This window comes from Enoplosus armatus, chromosome 13 (assembly GCF_043641665.1).
Source record: "Enoplosus armatus isolate fEnoArm2 chromosome 13, fEnoArm2.hap1, whole genome shotgun sequence".
NCBI lineage: Eukaryota > Metazoa > Chordata > Actinopteri > Centrarchiformes > Enoplosidae > Enoplosus > Enoplosus armatus.
The window spans coordinates 2903248-2916746 of record NC_092192.1 but is presented as its reverse complement, the minus strand read 5'-3'; the positions used below and the strand labels follow the sequence as shown (position 1 = coordinate 2916746).

The 13499-nt window shown below is 39.9% G+C and overlaps 1 protein-coding gene across 1 annotated transcript in view; it reads right to left on the bottom strand.

The window, feature by feature from the left end:
• Window positions 1-7796: 7796 nt before the first annotated feature.
• Window positions 7797-13499, bottom strand: part of LOC139295553 (glutamate receptor 1-like) — a 62287-nt gene continuing 56584 nt past the window's right edge. The window contains exons 17-19 of the mRNA XM_070917754.1: window positions 12074-12208; window positions 7967-8021; window positions 7797-7903 (exon numbers count right to left, since the gene is read on the bottom strand). Coding sequence (XP_070773855.1) covers window positions 7797-7903; window positions 7967-8021; window positions 12074-12208 — 297 coding nt within the window. The remainder of the gene's footprint in view (window positions 7904-7966; window positions 8022-12073; window positions 12209-13499) is intronic.

The window sequence follows — 13499 nt, the reverse complement described above, 5'->3', positions numbered from 1 at the left end:
ACTCTGTGTCTTCTACGATTTCACACCACTGGGAAAAATGAAAGGTAGGAGGCCAGTTTGGCTCCATTTATAGCCGTTATTTCCCCGGCAGGCAGACTGTGACGGAAGCTACTAGAAACTGACAGAGATCCTGGATTGAGAGGGTGTAATTTGTCTATAAGCCTCCTTAAACGCCCAGCTACAACGCTGATGGAGGAGGGAGGCGGAGGGGGGGATAAGGAGTTTCTCTGGGGTGTGCTGTGTTATTTTTAATTGAAAATCCACCTTATATTAATCAGATTCCTTTAGATCTCTCTCCTGTAACCCGGGGCTGTTAACTCTGACGGAGAAGTAGGCCGACGGAGATCAAGAGTGGGGAGATTTGTTTTATTATCATTGTTATTAAATTGATTTCTTTGTCAATATGTACCATATATCATAGAACACCATCTCGTTAAAGGACATTAGATAAGGTTATTCTATATTTTCTTATTGAAAAACACCAAAACCAACAATACGTTAGTGTGTCTCTCAATGCTTTCTGACTTCCTGTCTGCGGCTCTCAGCTCCAAGCTCATTGGTTCCTACTGAAGACATAAAACAGCCCAAAATGTACTTAATAGTGCATTTGTAGGGAACTACTTTCAGCATCGAATCAAGTCTTTCAGGTTATGTGGGACCGAGTTTGGATCTGCTCGTGGGATTTGTTGACAAAAAGAGAAATACAGAGCTAACTAATCATTAGCAAATTCTCTCTTATTACATTTAAATTGGACGGAGCAGGTTAGTGTTGTTATAGTTGAGTAAAATCATACCTTAATGGTGGCTTTCCCTCACAATAGCCATCAGTTGGCTGATGGAGTCTGGCTTTAGCATGTAGTCAATAAAGCAACAAGTCGTCCACATTAAACAACAAGATACCTTGTTAGTAACTTCCCTCCAGAATGATACGTATGACTTTTCTATAGTTAAGGTTCTCTAAAGTTTAGGCACGAAAATGTCTGAACATTAAAATAACTAATTGGTTAAGGTTAAGAAACTAATATTTACTGTCCACCTAAACCTCTTCCTCTGTGGCTCTATAATTATGTCACATTATTTCCTCTCGCGATGGACAAGAGTCATAATCGTCTTTGTCACTTGAATGTAAACAAATAAAAAATCCACTGTTGCAGCAGAGACGGTCAGGATGGTTAAATATGCAGAATATTTGAGGATGTCTGTCCTCCTCAACAGCTAAGCTGCAGGCTGTCTTTCTGTCTGTTATCGGGGACGACTCACTGCAGTAACACAAGACCTTAAGACGACAACGGAGTATTTAAGTTTTTAAAATACATTTCAGAATATCGGCCCATAAAATGAGCTGGATGTGTTACTGAAATTCTAAACATGCGTATTTAATATATAAACAGAAAAGAAGCAGTGAGACTGTAAAACACAGGAGTCCCCAAACACATTATATTAAAATTAACTTTACTGTATTTCAATACAATAAATACATGTCCCAAATATATAACTTATTTCCCATAAAGCACACATTACAAGTCCTGGTTTTTAAAGGACAACTGATTGTGTGCAGATAGACAATGAGACTCACAAATCAATAACTGACTCTTGTTCTTCTTTTTAACACACAAAAGTTTCTCTGAGTGCTCTTTGCTTTATTTCAAACTTCTCTTCTTTGTCGTGAAGAATGGTCTGGTGTCTGCAGCCCCTCAGGGATCCAGTCCTCCTCCTCCTCCTCCTCCTCCTCCTCGCTGTTCTTTTGGAGGTTTCTACGAGGGCGAGCAGTGGAAGGTAATGGGCCACAAACTCCTAATCAGGGCCGTTCTGGGGCTAATTGTCGGCTCTGTTTCGGCCCCGTCTGTCTCCGTCCTCCCTCACAGCCGGGGGGAGTAATGAGGCATTACGTGATATGATGTCCCCCTCAGGACACCAAACCATTCAATGAAAGGTCCTGGGAGCTCCGAAAAGAGCAGAAGCTAATGGAGAGAAACAAGGACAAAAAGTCATAAGAGAGAGAACAGGGTAGAAGGATACAGGCGATAAAGACAATAATAAGGGTTTGTGTGCAGCAAAGACAAAGAAAGGAAGGAAAAGTTAGAGAAGTGGAAATTAAGACGCTACACCAAGAGACGGATCGATAAAGCAAAGAAATATATAAAAGGAGAAAAGGTGAAAGAGCCATGGGGGACCGAGCTGAAGACTCTGGAGGCAAAGATGCTCATTTTATTGAACTTTGAAGCAAACCACTTGAAAACGCCTCATGTTCTCCACAAAGCCTCCAACTTTACACAGAAACTGCAGCTGCTTCATTTTCATTTCCCTCAAAGCAAAGAAACATTTTAAACAAAGGAAATGCAGTAATATTAATCTGGAAACATCGTATAAAATATAACAGTAAAACACTGACAGGGACCAATATTCTGCAGAATGAATACTTTTACTTTTCATACTTTTAAGTAAATTCTGCTGATAATACTCACATACATTTACAAAAGTCAGCTTTTGAATGCAGGACTTTTACTTGTAGTGGAGTATTTTCAGTGTGGTATTAGTACTTTTACTTAAGTACAGGATCCGAATACTTCTTCCACCACTGTGAGCATCTTATGTCATCGTTTTGGAAAAGCTCTGTTTACCGTACAAGCCAGCGTTTTAGACCTTTTCTAATGAATCGGGTGTCAAACTAATTATACAATCAGCCATTTTTAAAACACATATTGGCAATAATGTTTTCACTCCAACATACAGCAGCATAAAACAAGATGGAACAGCTTCCTACTGACCTTGAAGGACTTCAGTTTCCTGAGGAGTCTGGCTGTCGTCGAATTTCAGAAAACAAGTTTCACATTCCTCAAACTCAGGTGTATTGATCTGTTGATGTGTTGTGCTTTCTGCAGGGTGATTTTCTTCAGTAACGTCTGCTGTAGTGTCGGCAGATTGAGCTTCTCCAGCCTCTCTCGTCACATTATCATTTCAATACCAGAGAGAGATTCCTCTGATCTGCCTCGGTTTCTCCACCAGGCCCAAATTTTCCCGTCACTCGTCTCCTAAAGTGGATTTTTCGAGTGTTGCTCATCAAAAGAAAAAGCTGCTACCGTCTAATTTCATGAAACAGTGTTTTTGTCATTTTAGCGACAGTCACAACTTTTCTTTCAGAGTTTGACGTCTTTACTGAGAAATAAACTTTTACAGAGGCTCAATCATCACGTTACATCTTTCTGCAGACTGTCATTTCTGTACTCAGAAAGTGTCATTTCTGCCAATTGGTCATGCCAGATAACGGCAGATAATTAAACTGGAGAGAGACTCGATATCGCACTCCTTCATCTGACAGAGCTGTACTGGCCTTTAGAGGGGATTTTTTTTTTTTTACCATCAATAGACTTGAAATAAAGACTTCTAATGCGTCTCATGTCGGGCTGGAAATGGGAGATAAAATCTGATTTAACCTCCCATCTGGCGTCGCCCTGTGGCTTCAGAGTATCAACACATTATTTCAGAAGGTTTCATAACACGACAGAGGAGGAAAGTATACTGCAGAGTCTCACTACAGTTGAAAAAGCCATTTAAAAGACAATGAAACCCTGCTGTGTGACAGTAGGGCTCAGTATCATTTGAAATTTTACTCTCTGTTAAATGAGAAAGGGTTTTGTAGAAAAACATGTTTATATTTCTCAAGGTATTACAAAGAGTAGCCAAAGTTCTCAAATGTTGTATAAACACAACATTATCAGAAACCAAAAGGGAGAAATATATATTTTATATTATTTGGTTTCATGACAACCTAAAGTCTCCCTCTTCTTATCTAACTTACAAACATTAACACACGTCATGTCCTGCATCGAGAGTAAATGACAATATTAGGATTCATCATAAAAAAAAAAAATACGAAAGTCGAGATAATGTTCAGTTTTTATTAAATAGAGTAACTGATCTGAATGTAATCAGCAAAATCAAAATCAATATAAACTGATAAATGAATTAAAAATAACATAATTTAGACAAACAAGTGTAGCTCAGCATATGTATCATTCATATCATACAAATGTGAACAGAATTATTCCTGATATTTGTTCAGTTTCAGAGTATAAAAAAGTTGTTACTGCTGTGCTGCGTCGTCATGTGTTCAGTCGAGAAAACACAGAGGAGAAAATACAGGAGGAACATGTGACCAGACCTCAACCATAACACAAGCAGAGTAGCTGACCGACACCGAAACTATTTCAAACATGAACATGTAGAGCTTTGTTTTTTCACTCATGTAAACCACAGGGCAGATCACCAGAAAAGTTCATGTCTCAAGGAAAACTCACCCCAATAGTGTCTTCTGTCCTTCCTGTGAATGAACTAAGCAACGTAAACAGCACGATGTCTTGTCCAGATATTTTCAGCAGCGTTGGAGTCAGAGCAAAAAAAAGTTTGAGGACTCTAAAATAGTAAACGGTATATCGTATTTTCTCAAATAACGGCCAGGGGCGTGATCGCCACGAACAAATAAAGAGTAAAGAAGATAAGAGTGGATAAACTCCTGTTTATATCATGTGCATGCCAACTAAGCATAATGTCTATTTTCTATCAATTTAATTTAATAAATTCAACAATATAATCATGCTATTTTCTACATTTTGTTCTAGATTACTCATCTAAAGTGTTATTGTCCGATTTTAATATTACTTAATTTGAAACTGATACAAGAAGTGTTGAGTTTGTATTAATAGTATAAAGCTTCATACTAAAGTAAATATACTTACCAAACAAATATACTTGTCTAATATAAGCCCGCTTCAAATAAAGGCCTGGTACCCTCTGCAGTTGAGGTAATTAAAGGCCCCGGCCACTATTTGAGAATCTACAGTATGTCATGAACAGGATGACTCTTTCTAAACGTACTTTAACTTTGTGACTGAGCTGAAAATCAAAATACAGTTTAAGTTCACTGCGTCGAGTGTGACCATGTGGACGTTTAGCATTTTGTTTCTATGGTGCTCTCGAGAGCTCCCTTCACTGCAACTTCAGAAAACACAAAGAGAAAAGAAAACATCTTCATGTCTGTGACGACACAGAAAGAACTGCAAGCAAATACAGAAATGCTGTGGAACTAGAAAGGTTTCCAGTATTTGCAGTTTCTTTATGCCTTAATTTGCTTGTTTCATTTATTTGCAGCATTTTTCTTTTTTCCAAAAATGATGTATGTTGTCAAAATGATCCAGATTTTTTCTTTAGCTATAATGATCAGTCAATCTGATCTGCAACTGTTTTGATAAGAAGAGTCACTTTTCTGTTTTCTATCACCGCAAACTGAATATTTTTTAGGTTTTCGACTGTTGATGGGACTAAACAATTTTTTTACACCAAACAACTAATTGATTAATCGAGAAAATAATTGGAAGATTAATCAATGATGAAAATAATCGTTAGTTGCAGCCTTAATCTTTTCTTCATCTGCTTGTGTTTTCTTCAGCTGCAGCGCGTTGAGCTTTCTCACTGTATAGTTCAACATTTTGGGAAATGTGCTCATTCACTTTCTTGTCGAGATACAGATTGTTCAGATTGACTCTTCACGTCTGTACGGGAAACATGAAGCTACAGCCAGCTGCAGGTTAGCTTAGCTTAGCATAAATAGTGGAAACAAGGGGAAACAGCTAGCCTGTCTGTGCCCAAAGGAAACAAACTTGACCTATTAGCACCTCTAAAGATCACTAATTAACACGTTATATCTCGCTTGTTTCATTTGCACAAATACTCAAGTGTAAAAACAACACGTCGTAGAGTTACGGGGGTTTATGTGACGGGCTATTTCTTGACTGGGAGCAGTAACTTCCTGTTCCCTTGCTGGCTGTAGCTTCTTACAGATACGAGAGTCGTATCGAAGTGTTACTCTCCCTTTAACAATAATATCTGATGTTGTGAATATGCAAATGTTAAGCCAATATTGCGGCAGAGACACCAATTAGAGGTCTTCACAGGTCCACTTGGTTCTGTTGAAGCTAGACCAGGACGGGGGTTGGATTGGGTCCAAATTATACTATGGCAATTATGGTAGCGTCTGATACCCATGGGGTCCTGAATGGACCTGAACATACACTGTATCAGCTCTGATCATGTGGTATGTGATAATGAGTGTTGGCCAATAATGCATTACTTAGTAATAAGTTGCTGTAATGTGATTATTTTTTCAGTAACAAGTAGTGTCCTTAGACAAATTAGGAGTTGGCTTGTTCACTGTCGTAACTGCTGTGGGACGCATTAGCTTGGCGCAGGGGAGGTTAGCCTCTACTATCTCCCGGTAACTGCAAAGTTGTGTCTATTAAACTACATGTTGTGTCTTATTGGCTGCTAGCTAGCTAGCCATCGTTAGCACTGCCTGCATTTGGATGGTATCTCTTCAGTCAGGAATCACCAGGTTTTGGAGGAGTTGGAGGGTGTGTGATATCCTGTGGGTCCACTGCAGTCACCAATGCTAAGCTAACATAAGCTGTTAAACCATAACGTCTTATTTAAATCCAGAAGATGATGGGTGTGTGTGTGTGTGTGTGGAGGCTTTGTAGTTGTTTAAAGGCACCTTTGATGGAGCTGCGCTGAATAACGAAAGTAATGTAACTAATTACTTTTCTTGTTGAGTAATTAGTAAAGTAATCACTTTTTAAATATTTGATTGATAAGATTTTTCAAGTAGCTTTCCCAACACTGGTCACTGCTATTAAATAACAATTAACAATTCAATTAGGCTTCTTTTGGATTTTTGATTCACAGATATGTTAGTGAGTTATTATCTTCTATCGTCCAGTTGACTACAGAATGTTTTATTGTGAATATTCTAATGTCTAATTGTCTTCAACATTTTGGACCGCTGAAGACCTCTAACGATATCCGATATAAGGACACGTCTGTCTTTACACTGTATTTAACTGTATTATTATGGAGGCAGCTCACTCATCAGGTGTTCTCCTGGATATTATCAGCATTTTCACCACCAACAAGTGTTTGTGTTCAAAAAGGTTTAAAATGTTTACATGCTCAAACTCTTGACTTTCTCTCCACCCTCTCCGATATGAAAGTGTCATTTAGCGTGATTGTGACAAAGCTTTCAGGGTTACTGCTGAACTGGAGGAAGAGGAGTGAAGAAGAAGAAGAAGAGCGGGTGCATTAATTAAGAAGTTTTTTTTAAAAAAAGAATCCCTCCTCTGCCCACCCCCCCCGGTTCTATTATTGCAGAAGAGGAGGAGTTTAGTTTAAGACATTGCTCGTAGAAAAAGTAGAGTTTCAGTTTTTTAATAGTTCGTTAAGCCCAGTTGCTCGTCTTGCAGGAGCTCGTTGACTCTTCAGCTCAGGTGTTGTGTTCAGGTGCTTTCTGTTCATCAGAGTTCTGTTGTCGTCAGTCCAGTCACAGTGAACGTGAACACTCCTCCTTCTGCCTGCCTGCCAAAACATTTTCCTCCACTTCTCTCCTTCCCTTCATTCTCTCTCGTCCCATCTTACTGTTCCCCTCCTATCCTCCCTTTCATGTCCTGTCTATCCTTACACCCTCACATCTCTTTCTTCCTCCTCCGTCTTTCTTTTCCTCCTTCTTCCCCGACTCTCCCTCCACCATTCTTCTCAAATCTCCTCTCGTCTTTCTACTTCTCCCTCCCTCCTCCTTCCTTCTCCTTTGCTCCCACTTCTCTCTCGTCTTTCCTCCTTCCATCCATCCATCCATCCATCCTTTCCTCCTCTCTCTCCTCTTCCATCTTTTTTTCTTTCCTTTCCCTTCCTTACCAACCGACAGACAGACAGGCAGGAGTGTTCCGTCCAATCAGGAGTCTCAGTTTTGATCACATGCCTGTGGAGGACAGTCCCAGGCCGGCAGCTTTGCTCATGCAGGGTAAACCTTGAGCTCCGGCTTTCGGGAAATCGTGCGCCACCACTCGTCCGTTCTCGCCTCCGACCCCTGATGCTCCTCCACCTCCTCCTCCATAGCCGCCGACCGCTGCGCCTCCTCCACCTCCACTCGCCATCCCGCCGATGCTGGTGCTCAACATGGCGGCATCGATGAGCTCCTGCAAAGCATAGAAGCAGAAACGGAGCTTGTTTAAAATTTAAAGACACATTGATTAACAAACAGTGACGTTTAGTCAATCCTGGCAGTTCTGAGGAGTCGGGTGTAAAAACGTATTCAGCTCTTTAGATCCAGTGGAAGAATACGTCAACATCAAGGTTTGTTTTTATTTCAACCTCTGTCAAAAATAAACCTCATCTTCCTCCCCTCCAAATTGAGTTTCTTTGCACTTTTGCTCTCAGTCTTGACTAGTCTGGCATCAATATTATCATTCATTTGTCTGTCATTCTAGCAGCTCCGTGAGGCTGTACTTTTCCACTATTTGCGTCCAAATTTAATTCCAAGTGAGTTGAAGTGCCTTAATCGCCTCCATGAGTTACAATAACTAACTTCCTGTTGTTTTTATGTTTTTTTTACCTGCATGCAACTGTCCCTTTCACATAACACAGTATCTTTGCCTCTCCCTCCGCCTCACAGTTTGAAACCTCTACACTATAAGAACTTTTTGTTTCAGTATTAAAAGTAAACATGGGTCATTTGAAGGTTTTTGAACAAATGCTGTTCCTCAAAGTCTTGAAGGAGTATATATACAGTGTGTGTGTGTGTGTGTGTGTGTGTGTGTGTGTGTGTATTCAGTCCTCACCAATAGTAAAAACAGTAAAAGTTGTTTTTGAGTAGCAGCTTTTAAAGCTCTCTCTCTGTGTCTCCTCTCAGGGAAACTAATGATGTGGATCCAGAGTTAATATCCTGTATCAGGCCTCTGAGGCTCCCACACTCCCTCGCTGTTTGCTGCTTGGCATCAACAGTCGTCAAGCAGATTGGTACAAATAAATCCCAGGTTTATTCATTTACTGGAGCGGCTCTAACACTCACAACACCTCGGAGCCAGTGCTCCCACATCTGAACAACAAAGTCAAACACTTATCTCTCTCCTGCTTTCACCTCGACGGCACGAAGTTAACAGCTTACAATCTACCCCAGTCGACCTCCAAACACTGTTAACACTGAGGAATTGTATCTCTGTGTCTTTCTTTTGTCCCTCACCCATCACTCTCACTTTGATAGAGGGTTTTATTGTCATAGTAAGTTTACATGTGCTGTTAAAACACAACAGTAAAGCATCTGTCTCTGCACAAAGTCTATCAATGTATTTACTTGCAGGCTGAACAGCCACCTGTTAAAACATTTGTGATTCAGTGTCTTCAATAAAAAAGATATACTTTCCTAAATAAATATCAGGGTGCAAACTTCTCTCTCCCAGTCTGTCACACTCTGAACATAATGTAGTCCCTCTTAATGTTTTAATTTTAATTTCAGATGCTTCTGTGGGGAAAAAGCATTAACTCTTTTGTACAAGAGAGTACAAGAGGTGGGAATCTCATGACACTATGATACATCATACTGTATGTTATGCAGGATAACAAATGGATCATAATATAATTTACAAAGTGCTTTACAGGAAGAAAAGTGATGAGGAATATTTACCCATTGGATGTTATTGTTTAAAAAATAATTGATTATTTTACAAATTTGTATAGTGAACTGAAATTAAATGAAACAGAGCCCAAGTCTAACAGTCTACAGCCAGACTGACCAATGGAAATGTCATTAGTTTTGCAGATATCTGGACATAAACCAATGTGTGACAAATACATACTTTGATCTGATGATGGCGCTACAGGAAGTCACCAAAGTTATTATAATTCATCCTGGAGGGAACAGGAATGTCTGAAGCTAATTTCATGGCAATACATCCAACAGTTGAAATATTTCACTCAAAACCACAAACGTCAACCTCATGGTGGCGCTAGAGGAAAAGTCAAGAGGTCATTGTCTGGGGACCACGAATGTTTGTCACAAAAATGTGGCTCTATGGAGACGATGTCTGTCGGACGGTCAGTCCATCACTTTGGTCCAGACTGAAATATCTCAACTATTGGATGGGTCGCCATGATGTTTTGTGCAGACATTCATGGTCCCCGGAGGATGAATCCTGATGATCCTCTGACTTTTCCTCTAGCGCCACCAGCAGGTCCAAGTTTTCACTTATCCTGTGAAGTATCTCAATATCTACTTGATGGATTGACACCAATTTCTGTACAGACATTCATGATTCTGACCAATGACAATTAGGTGATCATCTGACGTCATCTAGCACCATCATCAGATCAAAGGCTTTAATTTGTCCATTACTTTTGTTTATGACCAAATACCTGCAAAAGTACCAACAGCCTCAGCTGTACTTTGTGTTTAGTGCTAATTAGCAAATGATAGTATGCTAACACACCCAACTAACAACATGGTAAACATACCTGCTAAACATCAGCCTGTGAACGTTGTCTTGAACATGTTACCATGCAGAGGTTAGCATTTAGCTCAAAGCACGGTACAGCAGAGCTGCTAACATGGCTACAGACTCTCCATTTTACCAGTCTTGTGACCTTTCCTCTATCGCTACCCTCAAGACAGACTTTATTTTACATTTCACTATCGAGGCTCTAAGACAAGCTAAATCATCAGTATGTTATTTGTTGCGTCTGACTGTTTTCTTGTCATGTGTAACGAACACTGCAGCCAGCAGTTCTGCTCCCAGAGGCTTTAGACTTTATGTTACAAGATAAACAGGACAGCATGGACACTTGTGTTATAATAACTGAAATGTCAAACACCAGAACAGCGTCACAGTTAAAATGTCAGCAGTAAAGCAAAGACTCACTTCTTCTTCATTGTTACAAGAGAACATACTGCAATATTTATGTCCGAGTATAAATAATGCATCAGAACAGCATGTATCACGGTATATTGCTGTATTGACTATTAGTCTCATGCGTGCTGCAGTGCTCGTCCATGTGAATACATCTACCTCTGCAGCAGGTAACCGCAGTGTAACCCTGCTCTGCACTCGCCTCCATCTGCTCCGACTGATGAAATCCTCCTCACATGTTGTGTCACCGCTGCCTTCAGCGAGGGTTTTAAGTCTTTGCACTCAGACGCACATGTGAAGAGAATAACAAAAGTCCAGCAGAGTTGCGAGTAACAGACTGGTGCTTCTGCTGTGGAGAAAATGGCTCTAATGACTTGTTTGTTCCTTCTGAGCAGCCCATCAAAGTCTCAGTATAAACCAGCACAGTCTGTAATGAGGCGACCGCAGTTTCATCACATACAGACGCCGGCGATAAAGAGGAGCTCAAGAGCAGAGTGTCAGATAAGCTGAGTTCAGTTGATGCACTTTCAGATGGTAGTAATGTTGGTGCTCCAGCCCCGTGGCTGCTGGAAGTCTGCTCTGAAGGGAACTACTATAAAGCCAGAGCAACATTAATGACAATCAAAAAATAAAACTGTAGCCATGAATGATATGAAATGATGTACAGCTCTCTGGTGTACCAGAAACATTTCCATCTCAGCAGAAGATAAACTGTAATGAAGGCTGCTGTTTTTCAGTTCACAGCTCATGCAGGTGCAGGTTTAGCGAGCAAATGAAACTCTTACTGATTGAGAGTTCATTAACAATAAATCCACAGGGTTTCCTGCAGGGGTTTATAGTGCAGGCATAGAGCCGCGCCTGAAATAAAGAGCACTTCTGCTAACGTCAGAAGACATGATGACACTTTTATGAAACAAAATATTAAGCTTCAAGGACGACAAGCAGTGGCACTACATCACACAGCAAAGGCCACATATTTAATAAGCGAGGCGATTGTTTAAACTGTCACGACTCACATCATATATAACGATCAGCAGGTGATCGATTGATTGACCAAACCCTGATATGTCGTCACCTTTATTATCAACTGATGCTCACAGTCTACACTTGTTTAATTCTGTCCTTCAGACCAAAACATCTGTGAAAAATCAAGACGTACAAAACCAGAAATCCACAGATGGTGGAAACGGTTTCACATTATTCCACTGATCACAGCTAGTCGAAACAAGAGCATAAACGACGCAGGTTTCAAAATATTTAAATGAATCAAGAACTGTGTAGAATGAACACTGCTATTTGTTTGACAACACTAGCTTTCAGTGACTCAGCTCATCAAACTGACGACTCACCTTCATCCTTCTCGACTCGATCCGGGACTTGTAGCAGAACTCGACCAGAGCCACGAGCATGGCCAGCCCCAGCCCACCAATCAGGATGTAAAACACTCCCGCCACGTTGCTCAGACTGAGCGCGCTCGTCTTGTCCTGTCAGCGCACAGATGTGGGGTCAGGGGCAACCAATCATGGTGCAGATAGTCATGACATCACTATAGTTAGAAAAGCTAGAACTATCATTAAAGCTAAAAAATAACAAATATCTTTCTAACTAACAAGACACTTTCAGAGGCTGTGATCAAGGGGCAACATGTGACTGTAAAATAAATGTTTGGCCAAGAACTAAAAAAAAAAGATTATTCACATGAATACTTAAAGGGGCACTCCACTAACTTTACATATCAAGATGAGTTTATTCTGCTTTATAGATAATATATAAGACAATGTTCGCTGACTCACAATGTTGAGCACTTCTTTGACTTGGATCTGCATCAGAAAATATCTGGTTCTCTGATAAAAAGTCAAATGTACAAGCTTGAGTACATAAAAACTTTGGGGAAAAGTAAATTACGACTCCCAAGGTGCATTTAAGCGAGAAACATCCAATCACAGAGCTTTAAATTCTGTGACGTGTGCCGCAAACTGCGACCTGAAGCTAAATATTACACAGTTGAGAAAACTAATAACACAAACTGCAGCCGAAATTAATTTGCTTTTGAATTCTGGTTTGCATTCACAAACTCAACAACAAAGTGTTTTGTATTTGCTGCCCCTCTGATTAACACCTCTCACAGGCTTCTTCTCCTTAGCAACAGTGACTGAGGCTCATGGGTATTGTAGTATTTAGAGCTGCCCGCCATGTCATTTCTCAGAAACAAAGTTGAAATAATTAAAGCTGGCAGTCAAAAGTAATATTGAGAATATCATTTAAAGAAAGGTTTAAATTGGAATACAGAATGGGGAAAAACAAACGATATCCTGGTGCATTATAGGAAATGTAGTATCCAGCATTTTTGGAGCTTGACCCTCACTAGAGACTAAAAGTTGCACACATTTTTATTCAATATATATATAATAACCAACTTTATGGAAGTGCAGTACTAAATTGGTGAAGTACCCCTTTAATTTTCATCTCTTGCTGAGGGTAAAATTACCTTCATTGCCCAAATTACAGCCTTTGACAATCCATATTTATATATCTGTCACATGCAACTTCATGCAAAGAAATGCAAACAGAATGAGGGAAAACTAAGAAAAAACTCTTTCTAGACTGGGTTGTTAATTCATTGGCTTAAAAAAAGTTCTTTATCTACTTAGTTCACGTATCAGCTTTGCTGTTTCACGTTCTCTAAACCAGAGTTACTGTTTATCGAGTATAAATAAAAAAATTGTGATATCTGTGCTGTTCTTCACAGTACAATATCACTTGAAGAACTAAAGA